Raw genomic sequence first — 26,132 nt, 5'->3', positions numbered from 1 at the left:
GAATGATCAAAATTTTACTCGAGATTTACAGCATGGAATTCTTGTTGATATGCATCTTCAAACACCTTCAATTCAATTGAATTTATCCAAAACATTCACGGAGAATCACAGAAATCCTTTAGCATCACATAAAAGATACGTCCATTAACTAATATATACAGCAATTGTAAGCATCTAAACAGAAACGGATTCATTTTTAATAGCCCTTAATACGCTACAGAAGGATGATCAGGAAGAACTCAAAAGAGGAGCAGGACACATGCTAAATCCAGGATAGTAAACGGAGTCTCCAGCGTACGAGGTGAAGTTGGGATGGGAATTTGACTGGCAGTAAACCGGGTAGCTCACAGGGGTCTCGCAGTACTGGAAGTCCATAAGTCGTGGGACAGAAATGGGGTGTTGGGATGTTGGTTCACAGTGCAAGCTGGTTTCCATAGAGGCTGACGGGACAGACTGCAGGTTGGAGCTGGGCATTGTTGGGAATGGCACGCTCAGGGAGGGCAAGTGTGTTGAGATCTCTGGAGGCTGGGTAGGAAACAAAGTGTGTGAGTGAGTAAGATGCTGAGGAAGATGGGAAGGAGAAGGTGCTTTGGTGGTTGGATAGGACACTGGTAATATGGTTGAAAGCTGTGTTGTGGCGTCACTCGAAGGAGGTACAAGTGATTTGCAAGAAGAGATGACTGTCTTGACCTCCCCCTTTTTTTTCTTTCCTTCAACTTTCACAGCTTCCCCATCCGAATTTTTCATTGCTGATGGGGACGTCGCCTTCTGACACTTGAAGCGCTTTTGGCGACGCATGTAGCAGCCGTTTTCGAACATGTTACCGGAGCCGGGGTGCAGGGCCCAGTACGAGCCTTTCCCTGGCGAGTCTGGCGATCTCGGTACGCGCACGAAGCAGTCGTTGAACGACAGGGAATGGCGGATGGAGTTTTGCCATCGCTGTTGATTCTGTCTGTAATACGGGAAGAGTTGTCGGATCCAGTCGTAGATCTCGTTCAGAGTCAGTCTCTTGGCTGGCGACTGCTGGATTGCCATGCTGATTAGAGAAATGTAGGAATACGGCGGTTTGGCATGGCTTAAGGTCCGTCTGTAAACTGATTTCAGCGCTGGAAACTCAGGTTCGTTGGAGTTGCTTTCAGCGTATCCTTTGGGGTTTTGTGGAGGCAGTATTCCCACTGGGCTTTCAAGCCTCCCGGTGTTTCTCGCAGCCACTGAATCACACGATGGCCCGTAATTCTGGTAGTGATGCTCTGGGGGGGAATATCCTCTGGGGCCCAACGGCAGACTGTCTGCTCCATAATACACCTGTAAAGATGAGAAATGATCATTATAATCGAAAAGAACATTATTGTGAATTATTATTGTAATGCGAGGGCCAGAGTCAGAAATAAGCCAAGGCCTTGTGGCAAAAATCACACTGGAAATGTGAAAAAATGTCCCATAAAAATGCAATGATTTTTTTTAAATCAAAAAAAAAAGTTTACAAATCTTTTTCAAAAATCTTTCTGATATTTTTTTTCAAAAAAAGTTTATAAATGTATAAATCAAAGGCAATTGTTGGATGTGTCGCTAAAATGATGGGTTTTGCTTTGACCAAAGACGATTAAAACAGTGATTAAATCAAAAACAGAATAGCCTATAATTTAACAGACTCACCATTCATTTCTAATGTGTATTGTTATGATCTTGTGCATTATTTTAATTTAGTTAGTTTTCAAATAAAGTTTTAAACATAAATGGATATATGGTTTATATTGTTACAATTTTTTTTCCATTAATGTGGGTATATCACCCATTAAAAGGGCCTTTCAAAATAAAATAAAATAAAAAACTGCTAATACAGTAGATTAATGTTTACAGGACTTGTTTATAGTAGCCTACAAATTTGCTTGCTCTTCGGCCATTTTGGAAATGCATTATTTGGGTCACAAATATTAGGCTACTATATTTAAACTCATTAATATTGGAAATTGAGTGTGCATCAGTTGGACTTGTATTGCTGACGTCGGCATCCATAGATCCTAGCCTAACCTTTATTTCATAACCAAACCTTGGGGCCTTGGATAACGCCATGTAAATGTATTCTGACCACCCACCCGGCCGATAACCCCATTATCCAGCTAGTCCGGCTTTTCTTCTCACCCTTGTTTTGTCTCTTTTTAAGTCACTCACCGTCCGCCTTTTTTCTATCTCATGACAGAGGGGTATTTGGGGGCGCGACTGCTGTTCTCAGTTGTTCTTTTTCCCCAAATGGACACCGTTCGTAATAATTCGGCCCTTTCAAGTTGGAACCCCGCTTTCGTGTTTCGGATTCCAAAACGCCCCTCTGGTTATGAGCCCGTGCTGGCCGATTGTAAGTCATACACGAGTGTCAAAGCGCGAGACATTCAATACAATCACAGAGTCAATCAATTAACTGCCGCGAGACCACACACACACACACACACACACACTGGCGCAGACACGATGAAAGCACACAATTAACCATAGGAACATAACGTGACTATACGTCATACAGACAAAAAGCTTCTAACGGATTCAAGTCACCTGTTCAAGACTACAGAAAAGTCTTAAAGGGATTTTTTGACTATATTATTTTAAAAGGATTTGTTCGGTTGTTTTGACTGAAAAATATGTTTGAATGATTTATTAGAATTCTAAAAGAAAAAAGAAGCTATGTTTGATGAGTTTCAGATTAATTTTAAACAAAAGGCAAATTTGTTTTATGCGTCAATAATGGCATATATTATGGCATATAAAAACGTCATTAAAATTGAAAAGAGGAAAAGTTAGAAACTTGTAAAAATAAATAAATAAAAATTAGTAATTCTATGTGTTCTGGTGAATATAAATATAAATAATTTAAATATTTAACTGAAGTTAACAACAATATAATGATTACGTATTATATAAAAAAATATTAATTATTATAGGCTAATTGAGAAATTACAGGTAAATTGAATGAAATATTTTCTCCCATGGGGAACATACCTCGCTGGAGTAATATGACATCCATTGATCGCCTCTCTCACGTTTTACCTCGTCAATCATGTCTTCTGTTATTCAACTAAATAACGATTAATTGCAAAATAAAGTAAAATACCAGAGTGAGTTTGAAATCAATTATATTTCAATCTCAATTTGGATCTCAGAGCATCTGGAAATCCCACACTGTGTGTGTAAACTCCTGGATGAGTCCAGTCAGGAAAGTTTGGAAGTGTGCTGCTCCTCCTATATGAGTGCTGCTGATCTCCCGCCCTCTGCCCAGCGGCCTGCCCTCTGCTCCACACACACACACACACACACACACACACACACACCACTACACTGCTGCGCTCACTTTATTTTATTCAGCAATTACACGCCTTCAATAAACAGATCATCTGAAATTTTATTGTCACAAAATGGCCTGACAGTTTTAGGCCTAGCCCAAAAACATTGTGTTCAAACGACTTAAAGTAAACGTTCAAGATAACACAACAATGGTCAGATCATGTCTTGATAATGTAAAGTTACATTGGTCGAAGGGTCTGACATATTTCTTTCTTTCTTTCTTTCTTTCTTTCTTTCTTTCTTTCTTTCTTTCTTTCTTTCTTTCTTTCTTTCTTTCTTTCTTTCTTTCTTTCTTTCTTTCTTTCTTTCTTTCTTTCTTTCTTTCTTTCTTTCTTTCTTTCTTTCTTTCTTTCAGAAATTGAGGAAGGAGCTTGGGGAAAAATTACAGTAAAATCTTTTTGGTTTTACAAAGAAAGAAAGAAAGAAAGAAAGAAAGAAAGAAGGGTTGTGTATCTACACATAGGCTGTATTAAAATATTATATTATACTATTAATATTATTATATTATTATACTATTCATTTTAATATTCTATTCCAGGCCTATATAATCTCCTAAATAAGAGTTGTTTCATAGCTAATAGGTAATACATGCTCAAATCTATATGTGAAAAAAATAAAATGATGATGGTTAGAAAAGAAGTGGCCCTCAAAAGGTGAAAACTGTTCCTGAAATTCAGGAGGAAAATATTGACTCTTAATTATTTCCTGACTCTGATCACTACTATAAAGACGTGTGTGTGTGTGTGTGTGTGTGTGTGCTGGCATATATATGTATATATATATATATATATATGCCTATATAGGCCTATGTATAATATTAATCTATTTTTCAGTCTGTAAGGTTGGCATTGTGTCTCATTCAGTGGTCACAGCTCATCCTTCTCCCTTTCTCTCCCTCCACATCTCCGTCCTCTCTATTGTGAGAGACAGCTGTTTGGCGGACTGGGGGGTGTTGGGTGTCATTTTTATTGATGGAAAGCAAACATTTACTCTGTGTGCCATTTAAAAGCACCACCCTCCTCTGCCTGCCCGTTTAGCTCAGCCAATCAGAGGCCTCAAGAGACACTCCTGCTCTCACAAAACAGACTTTATGAGTTGCGCATTCATATTGTCAAAAGTAAAGTGACCAAATATTCATAACATCCCCAAAGCTTCCATAAAAGTTTTGAAAGGGATAAACTTTTTGTGGATTCCTCACATTTCCAGCTGTGCCATCATCATCATCCCCATGTGGAGGAAATGTTTATCTAGTGTTAAGTGTCTCCTGCATTAGATGAAATGTGCTTAAAAACAAGGCAATTAATTACATCCTATTCAGACCTACCCAAGGTGTGAGAAATCACAGGAACTTACTGATTAAATCACCAATTGGGCATTAACACGGTTATATTCTTAAATGAGTAAAGCTTTCTAAACTTTCTTAAATAAAGATGAAATAAAGTTTAAGGCTAAGCATTTCACTGTTCTCTACATATTGGTGCCAGAAATATCAAATGGCTGTGATTCCACCTCAGAAAACATCTAAAAGATTCGCTAAAGATTTAGTTCCAATAAATATTTTATAATTGCACTTTTTATAATGAAACTGGGAAATGTTTGATTGTGCCTATATAGTGCTCAAGCCTAAATTAAACACTGCTGCAATTCAATAATTGACACTAAATGCTAATTAACTTAATGCAAATATTAATAAATAAATAAATAAAAACAATCCAAATAAATCAGCCTGTTTCAGTTAGATCTTTTTTTATTTCATGGAAATACAACATTATTATATTTCCTGTTCAGAACCATTTGTTGTACATTGTATTATTTTCTCCTTTTTTTTGTATTTCAAAACATGATCACTTGTACAACAATATGAACAAAAATCTCATGTCACAAATAGATCCATGATGACAATAAATTACACCTGTCATGCTTTGAGTTTTTAAAACAGCACTCCCTTAAATGCCAAAACGTTTATCCATCATCATCATCATCATCATCATCATCATCATCATTCACATATAACCCTTCCAAGAGCAAGAAAAATCAACTTTTATGCATAAATAGATTACTGGAAAATACCCATGTAATTCAACAGTTATTTAAAAACAGATTTAAATCAATCTGAAAACTCCTGAAAAAAAGCAGAATATGATGAGCATTCATGAGGTTACATTTACAATAGCCACATAAATTACAAAATTGAACAGAACGCTTGCCAACACTGCAGAAGCAAAGGGGCCCGTGAAGGTTAATACTGAAATATTTCTGGAAGTTTTAGTAACCGTATTGAAACAATGGATGTCCAACATTTTCCCTTTTTGTCCGTTATTGGTCAAGGTGACGCAGTAAGACTACCGCAGTCCGTAACAGCTAAGAGGTGATTAAACGGATGTCATCACAGCACAAATCCAGTTATTAGTACTTTAGAACTGCTTCACTAGTTTACACATGGTTACTGTGTATAAAATAGCCCAAACGAACAGTCCGTAGACTGCGATTAAACCGACAGAAAAGATAAGTGAGGTTACTTTTCAATAGTTGAGGCAAATACTGATACCAGTGAAGTACCAATCAAATCAGAACAAGTACTACAAGCAAATCTCGACAGCATTTACAATGATGGATGTTACAAATGCAAAGATCTGTAAACCAGTGCTGAGGACAGAATTCTGTAAACAATTCTGGGCATAAAAAATATTTGAAGGGGGAGAAATTATCGGACATTTGTGTCCATAGATTTCAATGTACTCTTGCTTTTTGGTCTATATATTACAGTATATGGGATTTGTGAGGTACATGCAAATACTATTATAAATGAAATCATATCTGTATGGGCATGAATTAAAAAGAAATCATGTTTTCTCTTAATAGTTATTTATAATCAAAAGTCATTTAGATTTACTTTCTTTTCTTTTTTTTTCTTCTTTTTCTTCTTTTTTTACTAGAACTTAACATTGGTTAAAACTTCCTCTGGTGACCTGGAAATATTTTCTCCAGCCCTATATCTCTCGAACCTGTTTGCTTCAAATCTCCTCCAATTGTAAAACGGATGCAGAGCGTTGATATCTATACGGGTTAGTTAACATCTGGGACAGACTGAGAAATCTACTGTTTAACCATGTGGCGAGACTTGAGGTTTGTCTCTAATTTAAATAAAACTGAGGCGATCTTTGAAAGCTCAAAGGCCCTGTGCACTACGTTTGAGAGCAATGTCACACCAGAGGAAGAATAGGACAGCTGGAAGTCAAAGTTTGTTTAACATGTGGTGGCCAGAGACTGATGTATAGGAGGCTGGAAACAGCGAACATGCTCCACAGTAGAACTGTCTGTCTCCACAGCCTTCATGTACTTGTTGAGGATGGCAAAGATCTCGTTGTTGAGAATCTGATACTTTCTGATGCGGTCTGCCATCTTCTTCAGTGGCTGAAAGTTACACGACAAACAACATTAAATGGAGACATTTACACTGCCATTCAAAAGTTTGGGGTCCGTATGATTTTTTGAAAGAAGTCTCTTATGATCACTAAAGGCTCTTTCACACCGGATGCGTAACGAAAAAGCGAATAGTTCAAAAACCCATCACATGAGCTGCGTAAACACGGTCTCTATCTCTATCTTTGACGATTAGCTTTCTATCCCAAATGTAGTTTAGCCTTCTAGCCAACACAGCACAGGACTATACAACGACGAAAACTATCACACAACATACTCACAGTCGTGATAACCGAGTTGGTTGGCAATGCTACGCCACACAATCATTGTCCTTGTAGTATGCGATTGGCTGAAGCCTTTTCTGTCGGCGCAAAAGTAAAAAAAAAAAAAATCGACATCGAAGCGAAAAAAATAAGTCGTTTTTTCGCCGCAGCACATTCACGTTCGGTGTGGAAGCGCTCATTACACAAACAGCTGATCAAAAAATAAAACCATCGCGCGAATTATTCGTGCATCAAAATCGCGTCCAGTGTGAAAAGACCTTAAGGCTGCATTTATTTGATCAAAAACACAGTGAAACAGTGATATTGTGTAATACAGTTTTTTACAATCACTTTGTTACTATTTTCAGAACCTTGATGTCATTTTTCACAACTCTAGACACAAAACTCACAACCAATGATCAAAATGCACATTTTTTCAAAACTCTAACCCTTTTCTCAATTGCTTGGATACAATACACATAAAACTTAGATCATTTGTTCATTCAACAAAAATCACCTGTTCAATATGACACAACTTAACATCAAAGTACTGCTATTTCAAAAGGCAATTCACACATTACATTTCAAATGAGTGTCTATTCATTTCCTTACAATGATCTAACTATCAATTGATACAACTGCTCAAAATGATAAGTAACTGTTGCATTACTCTTAATGCATAGTTGTATGGAAACAGACAAACAATCTTTCATATTTACTAAATCATGAAAGTTTCAAGATAACAAGAATCATTGTCACCAATTAGCGTGGAGCATGAACCAATTAGACTACAATATCCATGGATGTAGCCTAATATTTTATCATAATGCTTCATCAGACACTGTGTCTATGGTCCCAAATACTGTACCATCTTTTCAGACTATTTACAGTATTGACAGTACTGCACTGTATAGATAATCACTCCTGTTCTGTTTCTTACAGTACAAGCAAGCAAGTTGAGGAACACTGCATTTGATGTTTTAGTCTTTTCTATTTCATAGCTAATTATTTTTGCTTTGATTCAAATAAACCTATGTTGTGATTGTACTGTAGTGTTTTTCATCAATATATTACAAAACTTTGTTCAATGATTCCACTGTAGTATTCTCTCTACTACTGCAGTACTTTTACAGAGATGTATTTACTGTACATGTAGTGCCATAATGAAACCTGTATCACCTATTTTGTTCTACAATATTTAAAGATTGTACGAACAATGACACAGTGAAACTATCGGTTGCTTGTGTGTGGGTGATCTATAGTTATGTTTCAATGGTATTTCACAGTAAATTTGTTTTTTGAACCAATGATTGTGCAAGTGCAAGATTTCTTTAAATATGTGAATGCACAATGCAATGTTTTGAACATTAGACAGCCTGTGTTACAAGTGATAACCGTTTTGAGTTTTGTGTCTAGAGTTTTGAAAAATGACATCAATGTTCTGAAAATAGTAGCAAAGTGATTGTAAAAAACTGTAATATTACAATTAAACCTTCTGGTGCTCTTTGAATTTGTGCTTTTTTTTTTTTTTTTTTTTTTTTTTTTTACTTCATCCGAATGGTACATGGACATGATTTGAAAAGGTTAAATGGTCCTGAAAAAAATAGTCACACTTGTGCTCCTCGTGGTCAAAAATGGCCGCATTGGAAATGAATGGGAGACAAATTTCATCTAGTGAAAACTTTTGGTACTGCGGCCAAACAAAATCTTACCAAATGCTCTTTTTTTTTGGAACACAACTTTAGATTTATGGCTTTGATTTTCTTCCAGTTTTAGAGCAAAACGTGGTTTTGAAAATATAAATATTTCATATAATAGTATTTTTGTGAATTAATCACAACAATAAATGTAAAATTCTGTAACTTTAAGTTGACTTTTTTCACTTCAGCATAACTCTGCCAAGTGTCATCTTTGAAAAGAGATCAAACCTAAGTCTTTGCTCTAAAGTACTCAAGATTTTACGACAGTATAAGTTGGAGATTTTCAGGTCTATGCTCAAAAAGTGAATAAATGGATAATAAATAAAATCCCATAAAAATCAAAAATATTAAATAAAAAACATCATCGAACTAAAATATAGTACATTCAAAAACAAAAAAACACTCAAGAGCACCAGAGGGTTAAAACAATTGTTTTCTATTTAAATCTATTTTAATATGTAATTTATTCCTGTGATGGCAAGGCTTAATTTTCAGTATATTAGTATTAAGAGTTCCTTAAAATGTTTACAAATACATCAAGCCTAATAAACAAATAATTGGAAGCAAAAAATAATGCTGCCAATATGAAAAACATACAAATACTCATTAGGTCACTTAGTTAAAATACATCAGTTAGGATTAGGAGACAGAATATACAGTTTATAAACTATTAATTAACAATAAACTAATAGCTTGCAAATGATTACTTGGTTAGTATGCAAATGATACTTATTATAAAGCGTTAACAAAATCTTTAGTAACATTATAAATGTCTTTATGGTCAGTTTTGAAAGTATTCTTTTTTTTTATCTTACTGACCCTAAACATTTGAATGTTAGTGTACAAGTTATGTCATTTTAACAGTCTATGACATCAGACACCCACCACGTTCTTAATGATCTCGTCTTTGCCGTCCTGCCTCTGGACCTTCAGCAAATGGTAGCAGAAATCGAAGAGGTCAAAGCGACGTTGCTGTCCTAATAGCACAATGATGGCACAGCCAGCCCAGTTCAGACCATCACCGAAACACTGCCTAAAGACAAAAATACACCAAAAATTTCAGTTTTATGATGTAAACGTAAATCAAATGCTTGCTTGCTTGCTAAATTTTTTGTGTGTGATGTTGGCATACTCTGCAGTGAACTCGTGTGTGCCCACAGGGATGCAGTACACAAACTGCATGGCACTCCAGAGTCGGTGGAACTCCATGCACTCGTCCACATGCATGACGCCGTTGGTGGGGGGAGGGCCTCGCCACACACTGTCCTGCAGGAAGCTGCGAATACGCGTCAGGATGACTTCAAACATGGACAGCCCACAGCACAGACGCTCCTTCGTCAGCAGGTCTCCTTCCCGCGCTATCGCAATTTGCTGAGATATTAAAAACAAAACAAAATGTTTAAATGGAAACCAAATCAACCAATTCACATACTGCACTGAAGCCATAAACAATCTAAAAAACAGATGCACAAACCTACACTAACATTCAAAAGTTTAGGAGTCAGTGAGACTTTATTTTTTTAAAATAAATGAATACTTTTATTCAGCAAAAACACATTAAATAGATCAAAAGTGACAGTACACACATTTACAATGTTACAAAAGTTTTCCATTTAAAAATAAATGCTGTTCTTTTACATTTAAATTTCATTAAAGACCAGCTGTTTTCAACATTGATAATAGGAAGAACTATTTTTTTTAGGAGCAAATCATCATATTAGAATGATTTCTGAAGGATCATGTGACACTGAAGACTGGAAAATTCAGCTTTGATGTCACAGGAACAAATTACATTTTCAAATATATTAAAACAGGTCTTTTAAATTGTAATAATATTTCACAATACTACTGTTTTTACTGTATGTATGACCAGCCTTGGTGAGCATAAGACTTCTTTCAAGAGCATTAATAAAAGTCTAACTGACCCCAAAATGTTGAACAGTTGATTTTTATTATTATAATTTTTTGTATTTTACATTAATGTGGTGTCCCACTTGGAGACACTGAGCTCATCATAATTTGGGAACATCAGGCATAAATCATCAGAATACTAGCAATGAGCATGTTGGCTCTGAACTGAGCGCCTCACCTGTGGGGTCCCAAGTCTCTCAATGAGGGGCACCAGGTGAAGAGGAGCATACTTTGCCTCCAGCCTCTTCATCCTCACTTCCAGTCGCTCTCCCTCTGTAGAGTTCAACATAAAAGCAAGATTTCAGCAGATATATATATATATATATATATATATATATATATATATATATATATATATATATATATATATATATATATATATATATATATATATATATATATATATATATATATATATATATATATATGAAGAGTTCAGATGCAAAAGCCTCTAAATGCCATCTGAAATTTTCTTCTAGAATGATCATTTTTATCAAGCTTGTATATTTAAGTTCAATAATTTCACTTAAATGACAATTAATAGGTAATTTGCATTGCCATTTAAGTGAAATTATTGAACTTAAATATACAAGCTTGATAAAAATGATCATTCTAGAAGAAAATTTCAGATGGCACTTAGAGGCTTTTGCATCTGAACTCTTCATATATATATATATATATATATATATATATATATATATATATATATATATATATATATATATATATATATATATGTATATATATATACATATATGACGTCTTAATCAGAAAGCACTGAAGAGGAATGTGATCTTGGAGCCACTGAATATCATTTCTCACCTTTGATGTAGACCCTTGGGAGGATGTTCTGGAACGGTGCAGCATGAAGTAAGTCACAAACTTCTTCCTGTGACTGTATGACAAACAAACAGCACAGAAACATAAGGAACAAATGAGAAAGTATTCTGTTAAATGAAATCTGAATCAAGCTTTACATAACACAAACACCACACACAAATCAGTGTGAAAATGGGTTAGTCATAATATGTATGAAAATGTGAAAATGTAACATTTTGACCCTAAATATGATGATATTTATGTAGAATTTATATTGAATGATAAGCTTAGTCTGAATGATATGATTATACCAAATATAGTATTGATAAAGGATCCCACCTAAAGGCCCGGGTATACTTCATTTTCCACATTCCGCTCTGTCTCGCGCACAGTTGTGTCCGTATACTCAACCTCGGATGAACGAGTTCAACATGCGCAGTACAATTGCTTTTCTAATATTCTACAAGACGTCAGCGGGCAGCAATGAGTTGTCTCATTTACAAGGCATTCGCTCTGAAGGATAGAAGAAAAGTAGCGTATCCGACATTGTATGCAAAGTTTGGAAAAAGAACCAAAACAAAAATAATGAAGAATGATATTCTGCTTTGTTTACTGTTCTTGGAACAGCGTGTTGTTTAGAATCTCTCTTTCCCATAGACTGTTAAAAAATATGCTACAACAAATGCTAACCCCTAAACCTAACCTTAACCAGTGAAATTGGCTGCATGGCAGAATTGGTGCTGAAAAGCGTGGTAAATAAAGTTGGCTTTAAAGGAGAACTCGGCAACTCTAGCGAACTCTAGTCACTTCTTCGCTGATTTTCCCTTTTGTTGTCACATGTTTTCCCCACGAGCTCCCCCTACAGCTGTGGGGGGGGGGCGTATATGTCACAACACGGTCGTAAAAAACTCACTTGCGGCGGCCTCCTCCCCCTCTCTACCGCTGCTCATGTGCGTTTGTTTTGATCGGAGCAAGCCAACTGAATCGTGTGGAGCTATGTCTACCGAGGTGGGTAATCTGGTAATACATCATACATGCGTGTGTGTTTATGTTGAATTGCCGTAAAGCGATTCGTGTTTCGCGCTCGTTCTCGTTCCCGCTTCTCACAAGACTTCCAATTTCTATTTTGCCGGGACAGTAGTCCCCAAGTTGCAAGGTTGGTTTTCCGCCTGGGAACGCTGGGGGGAGCGGGGAAAGTCACCAATATCACCAGAACAGGTTGTTTAACCATCCAAATGATTTCTAGACAGTTTTATTAAGTTAAAAAAGTTACCAAGTTCTCCTTTAATAAGATTATGCGATATGAGATTCAGTAACTCCCCAATCAGACCTCACCGGCCAATGGGACCTATTTATAGTTGCACTCAGCATCACTACCCCCTCCTACCCTGCCAATCTCAAGCCCCGGGATGCCTGTTGCTTAGAACAAAGTGATAGAGTAAAAACTTTCCCATGTTTCTGGGACGGATCGCGGGAAAGCTTGCGGGGGGATTCACACTTATATAACTGAACAGTATAGTTTTAAACTCCAGCCCGAACGCAACTGGCCATATTAAGCTATGTGACAATTGGCTGAAGCCAGAGCCAATGGTGAAAGTCTTTGCGTGTGGAAACCCCACCCCATTTTGGAGGTTCTGCCCATTTTTGGAGTTTACGCCCCATTTTGGAGATCTCCGGTTATACCTACTTGGAGAATTGGGCTCCTGGACCCTCCTGAAAAATGACGTCGTGTGGACTGTAGCGGAACGCGGATGGCCGAAGTATACTTTGGGCTTAATCATTTGATTCTACTTGAAAGTTGTTAAAACGGTCTATAAAAATATATAGGAAAAACAATTACTCATCATATTAAAATATATATATATATTTTGTCAGGATGGCCTATTTTATCTATATTTTAAATACATATTTTTTCATGCTTTAATCATTTTAGCACAGTGCTTTAAAGTGCATGAATTAAGAGACAACTTCTCAGACAGGATTGCATTTCTGAATTCATCCCCTTCAAAGTATCTCCACTAGCCAGCACAATACCACTTGTATAATAAATGCACTTTATTTTTAACAATTTCAAAACATTTCCCAGCGGACTTTAAATCACCAGCTGGAGCAGTGTTCCCATTATTATGCATAGTCTACATTTTTTTTAGAAGACTATGATGGGTCCATGCACTGGAGGTTGTATATTTGTGGAATATCTGCTGGTTACCCTATTAAAAGGTGGCATATTTTGTCCTTGGTCATTGCAACATGGCTCACTTTTTCCATCAGCATTTTGTGACTTGAGTGACACAATTAAAGGCTAACTTTAACTTAAAAAAAAAAGAAGAAGAAGTGTCTCGAGACTTGTGTTCTACATTCCAGTCTGTTGTACTCCATCTAGCTCAGCGTTCGGGAACTTTATAGAACGCGGAGGGATAATCACAGAAGCGCGCACTATGACTATGAGGAACGAATACCTCAAAATGTATGTCCGTATGCAAGTTTGAGGGACTTAAATCAAGTACATACACCTCTTTAGCTGTTGTCACGTGCCATTGATTATCTCTCCGTGTCATGTCATGTGAATGCCCAATCCATTCATTTAGAGATTACAAAACATAGTTTTGCACATCCCTAACTATTAATATGTATTGTGAGTTTCATTATACTTCCAAATCAAAAAGATTGGCAACACTTTACAATAAGGTCTCATTTGTTAACATTAATGCGTTCACAAACATTAACCAACAATGAGCTGTATCTTCTTACAGCATTTTGTTAATGTTAGTTAACCGAAATGCTCATTCATATTAGTTCACATGCTTTAATTCATGTTAACTTAACAGATACAACATTTTGATCAAAATGTTTTACTAAATGTTGAGATTAACATTAGCTAAAATTAATAAATGCGGTAGAAGTATTGTTTATTGTTATTTCATGTTAACTAATGTAGTTAACTAATGTTAACAAATGAAACCTTATTGTAAAGTGTTATCAAAACATTTATTAAAATAAATAATTGGTCCTAAAATATGGAAGTTTGTTTTTACCACAAAATCATAAATAAAAAACAACTTTTTAACTTAAAAGGTTTATATCTCACAATTCGGATTTCATAACTCCCTACTGTGTGAGTTTAATATCTTGCAATTCTGACTTTTTTAAATCAGAATTGTGAGATATAAACTCACAATAGTGAGTTAAAAAGTTCAAATTGTGAAATACGAGCTTGCAATTGTGAGAAAAATAGTCAGAAATTTTAGATAAAAACTCTTACCAACCGTTTTTTTTATTTTTTTATTCCATGGTGGAAACAAACTTCCATACCAGAAAGATAAAAAAATGAGACAAATAAAATATTATTGTGGCAGTTGGTGGGAACCCTAAATTAAATGCAAAGTGAAAGTTTAAAAGGTCTCATGGCAATGACTTTCAAATCAATGAGCAAAAAATCACTTCATTCACAATAATAAAACAAGCACCTAACAACACCCAAACAAGAAGAGAGAGACGACTAGAAGAGCACCCTGACAGAAACGATGTTAATGAGAGATCAGCGTGCAATGATCATTCGACACATTCACTATGCTTCAGAGAGAGAGACCCAAACAGAAACACAAGAGAAACAGGCATCAGAAGAGTTACAGTCAGAAGAAGTGAAGAGAAGTGTATGGAAGCAGATGTGCACCAGCACGGGACGTCACAGGCAGCCAGAGAGGATTCGTGACTGCCATGAAAGCAAGGAAGACTTCCTTTGGAGGAAATGGTCCTAAAGAAGCCTCTTAATATTAACCCAGTGGGCACATGTATAGAGCTCCGTTTTACATTTCAAGTTTTATTCTCTCGTCTCGGTGACGCTAACATCCTTGAATCCATGGCAGAACACGGCACAAAAGTGACTAAAGAAAAAGTATAGAAACCAGGAAGAGTGTGCGTTCAGTCAGTTTGTGATTCGGTTACATGAATGAGGCCTAATTCCTTACCACCTGTAGTTGTTGCCAGCGTGTAATGAGAAATAAAGTTGCTTTTTAGGGGCAGATGGCAGCAGTGTCATTCACCCACACACTCGTTAACATAGACAGTTATTCATTAATATTCACATCCAGAAACACACACGCATACACATCAACATACAACACACACTTTCTACAAATTCAAATCTGCTTCTTTATGCAGCTGATTAGCAAAGCCAAGCTGAGTCAAGTCAAGGATTGTGCCTTGATAGGACGCTTTCATGATTAACATTATAAAGTATTTCCATAAAGAATAACATGAAAATTCATAAGAAAACAAAGCATTTTATGAAAGACCAGGGGCCAGTTGCATTAACATAGCCATTATGTTAAGACTGTGTCTTAAGAACTAGTATGATCAACTAGAAGTTAGTTAGGGGTAATCAGTCTTACTGTTCGGTGTCAAATTAGACCAATCTACGTTTTTATGTTACTGACTTTAAAAAGTTATTAACAGTTTTAAAGAATAAAATTGGATGACTAACTTGTAAGACTAGTCTTAACAGTTTATGCAACTGGCCACAGACCTGCCAACCTTGACAAAGTTTTTTGAGCACCACAATAGTGTAATACTTTCCATGCCTTCGCACCACTTTGCTTTGCACAGTCATTTCCCCCTATTTAACGGCATTATTAATTTCCATCATAAATCAGCTATGAAAAACAACAACACAATTGTATATTGTCGAGCAGGGGATGCCCCCTGGGAAGACATTTTTTTTAAATATCAGCTCTAAATTGTGGATTTCCAGTCAATTTTAGCATGAGAATATATGGTCAAACTCACCCTGGACTCTATATAGCCTAGTTTTTTTTTTTAATAGAGTAAAAAAACATTATCTACTTTATTTCTCTGCCAACATGTACACTGTTGTTTTTTGTGATCCATTCCATATGACTACACAATAACAATAACATCTTTATTAAATTCAAAAAAATTAAACAATATTACTGTAATAATACTACTTCACTGTAAAAAAATAGAATAATATTTTTACAGAACAACAGTAAAAACACAATACAAATATTTATTTTCTTTTGGTTTTTCGTTAGGCTAGATGCTGCTTGCTGGACTCAAGGACTGCATGTGCACAATTGAACACAATGTGTCTTCAGCTTTTTGCATAGTTTAGAGTCACAAATCGTACATAGGTACTTCAAGGTCAAAATGCGTACCTGCTACGCAAAATGCATTCAGGTTGGCAGGTCTGAATGGCTAATGCTATAATAGAAATCAGCTTTGAGATGATGAGGTTTTAGATCAATTGATTAGGAGAGTAAGTGATAAAAGAGAAACTAAGCAACTAAACTATGTCATGCAAAGAGGAAGAAGAAATCACAGGGGGTCTCACCAGAGCTTGCTCGATGAGCAGACAGAAAAGGATGGCATTGCCCACCTCCCTCAGACTCTGAAACACATCTGTCTTGAGCTCAGCGTATTCAATGATGTCCTTCAGCTGATGGTGGAAGAACTCCAGGATGCCTGGCAAATGTTCCATATTACATAACATCAGAAAAACAATCCAGGCTAGATCCACTGATCTATATAAATGACTGGACTGCTCATTGCGTTCTAAACTGTCGGAATGCGGTGAAGCCACCAGAAGTGTTCAAGCGGCCATCTTATGATTCCTTACCGATAGAGGGCATCATTGACTTATAGTCAAAACATTGACCTAAAATCACCCAGCGTATCAGTTGCACATTAAAAGTTTTTAAGATACATGTATGTATGTACATTAATTGATCATTTGAATGTTATCTGTAATGTTTATGGTCTTTCGGGCAGGATTGGCTTCATCACTCTGTCTCCTCTCCACCAATAAGCTGGTGTATGGTGGGCGTTCTGGCGCAATATGGCTGCCGTCGCATCATAAAGGTGGATGCTGCACATTGGTGGTGGTTGAGGAGATTCCTTCCCTTCTATGTAAAGCACTTTGTGTCGAGAAAAAGCGCTAAATGTATTATTATTATTATTATCATTATTATTATATAGAAATCCTTAAGATGGGTTTTTCTACTACACACTGCCAACACAGGTAACTGAACTAAAAAACTAGATTTAGCAGGAATTATGCAGGGAGTATTAAGCATAAACATTCAGTATATCTGTGATTATTGTGATTCTATTAGCAGAAACTGATTTGAAAATACATTAAATATTACATTACTAAATTGCACTATATATTAAAAAGGTTAACTTTTTAATAGCATTACAGTTAGCATATGAATTAAGTGTTGTTTGTATATATTGTTCAGCTAATTATTTATTCAACCAACATTTAGTCAATATCTTTACTGCTTCGAAATACATGCTGTTAGCGAAAACAATGTTGAATCATTTACAATTGTTGTACGAATAAAAACAGTATTATATAACAACATAATTGCATTAATCTGTATTCAGATTTCAAAAGAAATATTGTGACATTTGTAATATAAATGCTGAGGTGTCTCATCTGTCCAATGATCTGATATTCACTTCTGTAATGAAGATGAACATACCTTTTAATAAGCAGGGGAAATTCCCAACTTTAAACAAATAACCATTTAAATGTTTAGGATTTTTGCATTGTAAGAATGTACAGGAAGACTTCTGATATAAAAACGCGGACTCATTAGGTAACGTTTCCTCAATAAAATCAGGTGATTTACTATTAATTCAATAGAATTTGAGGGAATACCAATCTGGCAGAACGATGGCTTCACTTTTTATGAATTAATGAATGAATTTAATGTAATGTGATATAATGTAATAATCAGACTGATTACACTGTCAGATTGACTAAGAAAGCATAACCGGAGTGTTACTAGTCATACCATACTGGTCTTACCTGGCGAGCCGTACTCATGACGAGGTAGACGGCAGATCTTGGGCATCACCTCTATGAGGGTCTTCACATACTGCAGGACGGTGCCTTGCAACTAGAAAAGACAGTTGGACAGGACTAGTGAAAAAAAAGATGTTCTCTTAATTGTGGCAAATATTTAGTCCAAAAAAATATATAAAATTGATTTTATGGGAGAGCAGTGGCTAAGAGAAAGAGAAAATACATGTAAACTAAGCAGAGTGACAAAATACCAAGCTCTTGACTATTTTGAGCAGCTCCTCCATCACCACAGCGATGCCCTGGTAACCAAGAAGACGGCAGATTGTTTTGAAGTGTGGAGGACCCACAAAGTTCCTGTAGGAACTGTAGATGTGGGAGTAAGCAATGTTCAGAGGCTGAAAAACAGAGCGAGATGTTTATAAATAGACATCAGTGTTCTCTAGTACACCGTATGTAACAGATTCAAGTCTTTGGCTTTGTATCACATGAACTAATCTTGCTGCTTACAGACCTTGGAGCCATACAAGTAGTAAGGCTGGACATTGGCAGGCTTGTCCCTCTGAGGCTCCTGGGTGAAGGGAATGGCTGTCCGCACAAACCTGTTCCATGAGATTCAACACATTTTTCAACACTGACATCTATAATGAACCGCATTAGTAGGGATATGCATCTACAACTTCTTGTTCACTGACCTGTTGGTGGAGCCATTGTAACAGTAGTTTGGTAAGAAGTCAAAGTTGAGTTCCCAGAAGACGTGCAGCGTGATGCGCCCGTATGGAGCAGACACGTTGTGGTTGGCCTCACGGAACATGGCGTCAAAACTGTCCAGGGTCATGTGCTTAGAGAGCAGACGATGAGTCAGTCGGTTGATTTCCATCAGCCATTCAAGCTCCTGAAACACACATGACCAAAATATAATTTCACAAGTCCTTAGAGTTCGGAGTCTTTACATTTCTAAATCGTAACACTTTTGTCCTTCTCATATTAACCCTATAAAGCCTACTATTTGATACGCACATTTCTAAGGCCTCAAAATTGTCAATACGATCAAAACTTTGAATATCTTCTTACTAAAACATTATTGGGAAATTGATATTTGATATTTATACATGATATTATGATACAACTGATATTTATATGCATGTCATAAATATTTATTATTATTCATCAGTTTGGGCCTCTGAATAAAACTGAAGCATTTTTTCCCTTTTTGAGCTCCATATTCTCATAATTCTCCAGAAAAGCCTGATATTTCAAATATGAGACTTGAGTCTACAATAATACATATGCAAACTTTTAACAAACTGTTTTATTTAAAAATATATATTTTTCTGACTACTATTTCATATGTCAGGCTTTACAGGGTTAAAGGGATAGTTCACCCAAAAATTTTAAATTCTGTCATAATTTCTTTCTTCTGCTGAAAACAAAAGAAGATATTTTTCACAAAAAGAATATGGATAACCAAACAGTTGATGGGCACTATTGACTTCCATAGTATGAAAAAAATAAATAAAAACCAACTGATGGTTACCGACATTCTTCAAAATATCTTGTGTTGCGTTTAGCAGAAGAAGGATACAATACGAATTGGAACAACTTGACGGTGAGTAAATGATGACAAAATTGTAATTTTTGTGTGAACTATCCCTTTAAGATGTCCAAATGGGTAAGAAAATTCCCAGCAAGTTTGTCACTCTGAATTCTCATAAGAGATTATGATTATAAACACCAAAAACAGAGCATCAGTTTCTCACCACTATGGAGGTGAGGTCCTCGCTCTCAAAGCGGCTGATAGCCTGATCCAGAGATTTGTACATGGCTGCTGAGATCCTCTGGGTTATCAACCTGTTCAGGTCAATGGAACGACCCAGCAGCTATAAAACACAAAGACAAATATGCTATGTAAATGAACCTTTCCAAAGGGTCCAGAGTGAAAGTAAATTTGTTATTCATTAAAAACTGCAACATACATACTGTACTTGAAGATCATAACAACAGAGATGGAAAAGCATTTAGAATTCACTAAATAGAAAAACAATTTTGAGTTGCCCATTCAAATGGTAGAATTGTGTGACACCTGCACATGTCTCTGTTTGAGCAGTGTCTCGTAGCGGTTTGAGGGCGGGTATGGAATGATCACACCATAGTTCTTACACTCCGCACGGAAGCGTTTGTCTAGGAGGACACTGTGAGGAAGAGAAAGAACCATGAAATCCATTCAAAGATTGAAAAACCCATCTAGCAGACTAATGTCCTCACTTTGACCTTAACTAGCATGAAAACATCATGAACATTTAAAATAAGAAAGATTACCTTCCAGCCATTGCTTTGTAGTAGGCAAATATCTGGTCAGCTAACTTGTATACAAACTGATCAAAACACAAGTTGACCTAAAAAGAAAAAGAGTTACTTAAGAGATATTTTTGAATGGAATACATTAATAAAAGGGTAGATAAATCTGTGACGCTCTACCTCGGCCTCTATCTCATCATAGAGGAACTGCTTCTTGAATTTGGTGAGGGCATAATAACCACTGTCATTATAAAGGTCCAATGGATACAACACATATCTGAGAGGGAAAACAAACCGATTTCTGTCAAAAAAAATACATTCAAGCAGACACAATTGGTCCATGTTCATATACGCTACTGTTCAAAAGTTTGGGGTTGGTAAGATTTTTTAAATGTTTTTGAAAGAAGTCTCTTATGCAGTAATATTGTAAAATATTATGTAAAGGATAATAATGTACATCCATCAGTTGTGCAAAATAAACTCCCAACAGGGTCATTGTGCAGCATTGCAATTGACAACAGCCATTATCTGGAAATCAGTTACCTGGAATGTTACACTGACCAATCAGAATCAAGCATTTCAGAGAGCGCATAATAATACAAATTTAAAAAACTAAGAACAATTTTCTATTTGAATATATTTTAAAATGCAATTAATTCCTGTGACAGTATTACTCCAATCTTCAGTGCCACATGATCCTTCAGAAATCATTCTAATATGCTGATTTGTTGCTCAAAAAACATTTCTTATTATTATCAATGTTTAAAAGAGTTGTGCTGCTAAATATATTTGTGGGAACTGTGATGTATATTTTTTCAGGATTCTTAGAATAGAAATCGAAATAGAATTTTCAAAAGAACAGCATTTATTTGTAACATTATAAATGTTTTTGTCACTTTTGATCAATTAACTGCATTCTTGCTAAACGTATATAAATTTCTGTCAAAAAAAAGAAAGAAAAAGAAAAAAACCTGACTGACCCCAAACTTTTGAATGGAAGCGTAACTTAATAACCAGTATGAACTTTATGTATATAGCACATACTCCATCATGGAGGGCTCTTTTGTCTCTAGAATGTGATCGGTGAGGATCCAGGGCATGGACATCTCGATGGGGAACTGGATGCGACGGCCCATGGTGAGCTCCAGGAAGAATTCTCGGAACCAGAGTTGGGAAAGATCACAGCACTGCTGTAGGGCCTCTAACAGTCAATCAGGAGAGAATGAAAACATCATGAAAGGATTACAACATTTCTCTCAGTCTATTCTCTTTCGCCATGAAAATCATGAATATTCACTTGGTATGTAAAGATGTTAGACTTGCAAAATAGAAAAATGTTACTGTTGTCTCACCACTAAAGTTCAGGAGGTGGGTGAAGAAGAAAGACTGCTTGTGGAAGTCCTCGATGGCCTGAACGATGGGGCCGTCCAGACTGCTGCGGAGAGTCTTCTTAGAGCCACTTTTATCAGCGATGAGAGACTCTAGCATGGTGCGTACCATATAGAGCTGCAAGACAGGAAGGATCAGATACTACTCAGAAACAAACTTTGCTTTACAGAAAACACAACAAATATAATTAAATATCAGCTATGTTATAAAAATGATTTGACTGACCTGTGTGCTCGAGGGGCCAACAGCGCGACGAGGAACTTTGATATCAAAGCCTCCTTTGGGGTCCTTCTCTCCCTTCAGACACGGGTCATTAGGAGGTTCTCTTGCCCCTTCCCAATCACAGATGGTTTTACGAATAGCCTGAAGAACACTACAGGGAAGCAAGAAGATAAGTAATGCCCCAAAAAGTATATCATTTTATACGCGGTGAACTTGTTACCTAATGAGGACGTTCTTCTTCTTGCGCACAGCCTGTCTGAGTGGCTCTCTCAGGGTCACCTGTGCAAAGTCCTGGAGGGCGGAGTAGATGGTGTGCCTGATGGCCTGGTTAAACACGCTCTCCATCCGGCCCATCAGAACCTGAAGACCCTTGATCATAGCAATGACCTCCACCAAGGCAAACTTCTCCTCACTGGTGTAGTTGTAGCGAGTAGCGCGTTCATACTCCTCAGCTGTGCCCGGACAGTCCTTATTACAGAATTTATCGGTTGGGTGGACCAGTTTCCAAGAGTACTAGAAGAAGAGAAGATGGTTGAAATGCATGACAAATGGAGAAGTGAAATGCTGAAAACTGTTTGCACGATCTCAGGCGTACCACTTCCATGACGTGAGTGCTCCATTTGGACAGAAGCTGAAGTCCTCTGAGCGCCAAGTCAAAGAGCTCCCTGTATTCCTCATCAGACTTCTGACTGTCCAGTCCAGAGCCGGTCACCACCTCACTGTTACTGTAGCGCGCCAGCTCAGAGATGAAGCGGATGTGGTCTTCTCTGATCTGCACCATCTGCTCGCACAGGTTATACTGCGGACTGATGCTGCTCTGAGTGCAGGTCCACCTTAAAGAGAGAGAGAGAGAGATTTTATGTACGTTACCATTCAAACACTTGGGGTCTACTATTTTTTGAAAGTAAGGCTACATTCATTTGATCAAATCAGTAAAAACAGTAATATTGTGAAATATTATTACAATTTAAAATAATATATTTTAATACATTTTAAAATGTAATTTATTCCTGTGATGGCAAAGCTGAATTTTTCAGTAGCTGTTACTCCAGTCTTTAGTGTCACATGATACTTCAGAAATCATTCTAATATACTGATTTCTTGCTCAAGAAACATTTGTTATTATTATCAATGTAGATTGATAACTTTTTTTTTTTTCAGGATTGTTTGATGAACAGAAAGTTCAAAAGAACAGCATTTTTTGAAACCAAAATATTGGTTACACTTTATTTTAAGGTGGAATAGTTACATTGTACTTTAAGTACAGAGTAAAATTAATTAATATGTACCAACTATAGAGTTATGGTTAGGGTTTGATTTAGTGTTAGTTATTTGTAATTATGCATCATGTACTGTTTTTACTATAGTACAGTAAGTACACATAGTAACGTGTAACTACGTCACCTTAAAATAAAGTGTTACCAACATTTTTGTAAAATTATAAATGTCTTTACTATCACTTATGATCAAATGTGTCCTTGCTGAGTACAAGTATTCATTTCTTTAAAAAAAAAAACAACTTACTGACCCTAAAGGTTACGCTAATGATGCAAGCTAAAAAATAACTGTTTCCTATAAACCCAGTCAAGTAATGCTGAAAAGAGAACTAGCATCACACAGAAAAGCAAACGTAATGCTTTTAACTCATGCAGGACATCCATTCATCTGATCTTTAGTAGTAGATGGTCACTCACTTGGACTTGTTCTCTTCATAGTGGGCACTTGTTTCTATATACCGTGATAGCTCGATCTGCATATCTCCAAACAGTGGCACAACCTGAAGCTTTCAAGCATCCAAAAAGATATTACAATCAGAGGATTATAACAACAACAACAAAAAAATGAGTTTTCATGAGAACCAGAGTCTTCACCTTAAAGAACTTGTCGATTTTACTGAGGTTTATCCTTTTCTTTGCATCCAGCTTATAGATGTTGCTGACATTTCCGTCCATCAAGTACAGGCCAAAACCCATGACCTGAAACATAGAGCCGTGCCTTCATTTGTGAAGTTCTCTTTCAGCCGAGTCTTAAACGCTTCAGCAGGAATGGATGCGCTCACCTTTAGCAGCATGTGTTTCTCACTGGGGGTCAAGTACATCTTGTTCTCATAGTAATCCACACAGATGTTGACAATATCAGCCAGCAGCTCCTCATAACCTGGGATCACCTCCAGCTGCTGGTGCAGACACTGCACACACATCACACAAAACAAAACACTGAATGTCAATGTCCAAATGAAAGGTGAACAACACTCAGAGAAGCTTTGGGGAAAGGCAAGGTTATCCAAAAAAAAAAACCCTTTCATATCAGGCTGTTCCACACACAATTATAGCTTTTATATAGAGTTGTATAGCTTTTATGCACAATTATATAGAAACTGTATGGATCACTTTTATGCTGCCTTTCTGGTGTTTTTTTAGCCTTTAACGGAGTTTAAAAGCCTTAGTCAGAATGAACTGCCATTGAATTGCAAGAGCTGAACAACTACTAGAATTACTTAATGTATAGCACACAAATTTGAAATGACATGAGAAATATAAGACAAATAAAGTTGATAAAGAATATATATAAAAAAAGAGGATTTATTCCTTTAATGTAAATAAGATCATTTTTAAGTTAAATGTACCTGTGTGATTCTGTTGTGATTGGCTAAAAACATAGAGAGATTTTGGGACTCCTGGATGGACTGTGGGTCAGCCATCTTTCTCAGGAACTGAGCCGCTCTGTAAAGAAATAGTGATAACAAAAATGGTGATTGTGAACATACGTTTACATACACACACTTTATACTTTATACACTCTTTATACTTTCTATTCATCAAAGTGTGAATTATGGAAAATCACTTTCCCTTGAACGCAAGCATGACCCTGTAATACCTTTTATAAGCAGAGTGGTCATTTTTCACACTGCACTTCATGTTCTTCAGTTCGTCCAGCACAGCAAACATGTTGATGAACTTTCCTAGAGTGAGCAGGTAGGCCTCAGACACAAAGTCCTTCCGTCGTTCAGCGTGACACAGTCGCTTTACCTCGCTGCAAAAACGTTCAATGGCCTTCCGCTAGAAGGAGTGATATCAATATTAACGCCGTGTACTCATGAAATGTCATGATTCTCAACCCCAATTTTGATAGCACGGCAAAAGCTAGTATGCTATTTATCACAGTCCTTTATTTGAAAAGTTAAATATAAATATAAATAAATTAAATTGCATGTAGTCTTCAAGTATTTCTTAATTTACTTAAGGAATAAATGTTAACTTCATTAAGAGCCTAAAATACACAAGCAATAAAATTAAGAGCAATGAGTTTTTCTTTTTCTTAAAAGTAAAGATGAAAAACCGCACTCTCAGGTTCTATTTTCATACATTTATTATTACCATGTCCTCACAGACGCGTTTCGGCCTAAGCCATCATCAGTGTGTACTATGAAACACCGAAAAGATTGTTTTTTAAAAAGAAACACCTCACAGGTGAACCTCATTCCGCAAATCATCAGCACCTTCAGGTGCATCAAGTTACCAACATTGTGGAAACACCAGGAATAACACAACATACCATATGTAATATCCATGTGACCCTTATGAACATTTTATACAAAAAAAAAAAAAAATATATATATATAATAATAATAATTTCAAATTACATGATTTCATAAAAAAATAATAATTCAAAGGCAATTCTTCATTTAAACCATTAAGGTATACTGTTTAAAGTGTAAAAACAAATTAATTTCAGAATACATGGTAAATACCAAAAAATATACAAGAAAATAATAATAATTTCGAATTACATGATTTCATAAACAATTCAAAGGCAATTCTTCATTTAGACCATTAGGGTATACTATTTGAACTGTATAAAGAAATTAATTTCAGAATACATGGTAAATACATTTTTACATGATTTCAATGACAAATTACATGATTTCATAAAAAACAATTCAAAGGC

The 26,132-nt window shown here is 36.2% G+C and overlaps 2 protein-coding genes across 3 annotated transcripts in view; both read right to left on the bottom strand.

The window, feature by feature from the left end:
• foxa (forkhead box A sequence) lies at window positions 1-2,454 on the bottom strand. The gene is made up of 2 exons (XM_081381892.1): window positions 2,173-2,454; window positions 1-1,305 (listed from the first exon to the last, which is right to left on the bottom strand). Exon 2 carries the CDS (start codon window positions 1,033-1,035, stop codon window positions 229-231), a length of 807 nt encoding a protein of 268 aa, XP_081238018.1. The 5' UTR covers window positions 1,036-1,305; window positions 2,173-2,454; the 3' UTR covers window positions 1-228.
• Window positions 2,455-5,057: 2,603 nt separating this feature from the next.
• Window positions 5,058-26,132, bottom strand: part of cyfip2 (cytoplasmic FMR1 interacting protein 2) — a 40,677-nt gene continuing 19,602 nt past the window's right edge. The window contains exons 6-29 of one of the 2 annotated variants that reach the window (XM_081382690.1): window positions 25,062-25,243; window positions 24,811-24,907; window positions 24,244-24,372; window positions 24,056-24,160; window positions 23,879-23,967; window positions 22,780-23,017; window positions 22,405-22,697; window positions 22,188-22,335; window positions 21,926-22,079; window positions 21,618-21,774; window positions 20,754-20,850; window positions 20,595-20,671; window positions 20,359-20,467; window positions 20,036-20,155; window positions 18,971-19,170; window positions 18,790-18,877; window positions 18,530-18,673; window positions 18,282-18,372; window positions 16,800-16,930; window positions 11,453-11,525; window positions 10,809-10,903; window positions 9,852-10,090; window positions 9,605-9,752; window positions 5,058-6,747 (exon numbers count right to left, since the gene is read on the bottom strand). In XM_081382690.1, the coding sequence (XP_081238816.1) occupies window positions 6,580-6,747; window positions 9,605-9,752; window positions 9,852-10,090; window positions 10,809-10,903; window positions 11,453-11,525; window positions 16,800-16,930; window positions 18,282-18,372; window positions 18,530-18,673; window positions 18,790-18,877; window positions 18,971-19,170; window positions 20,036-20,155; window positions 20,359-20,467; window positions 20,595-20,671; window positions 20,754-20,850; window positions 21,618-21,774; window positions 21,926-22,079; window positions 22,188-22,335; window positions 22,405-22,697; window positions 22,780-23,017; window positions 23,879-23,967; window positions 24,056-24,160; window positions 24,244-24,372; window positions 24,811-24,907; window positions 25,062-25,243 (3,372 nt within the window). In that variant the 3' untranslated portion in view covers window positions 5,058-6,579. The remainder of the gene's footprint in view (window positions 6,748-9,604; window positions 9,753-9,851; window positions 10,091-10,808; window positions 10,904-11,452; window positions 11,526-16,799; window positions 16,931-18,281; window positions 18,373-18,529; window positions 18,674-18,789; window positions 18,878-18,970; window positions 19,171-20,035; window positions 20,156-20,358; window positions 20,468-20,594; window positions 20,672-20,753; window positions 20,851-21,617; window positions 21,775-21,925; window positions 22,080-22,187; window positions 22,336-22,404; window positions 22,698-22,779; window positions 23,018-23,878; window positions 23,968-24,055; window positions 24,161-24,243; window positions 24,373-24,810; window positions 24,908-25,061; window positions 25,244-26,132) is intronic. The other variant, XM_081382691.1, reaches the window with a different exon arrangement.

The sequence above is a fragment of the Scardinius erythrophthalmus genome (assembly GCF_964197995.2).
Source record: "Scardinius erythrophthalmus genome assembly, chromosome: 13".
Taxonomy (NCBI): domain Eukaryota; kingdom Metazoa; phylum Chordata; class Actinopteri; order Cypriniformes; family Leuciscidae; genus Scardinius; species Scardinius erythrophthalmus.
This window is presented reverse-complemented; position numbering and strand designations above follow the sequence as displayed.

What these genes read in the sequence shown, in the direction of transcription:
- foxa (XM_081381892.1), bottom strand. Translation starts at nt 1,035, where the DNA reads ATGGCAATCCAGCAGTCGCCAGCCAAGAGACTGACTCTGAACGAGATC.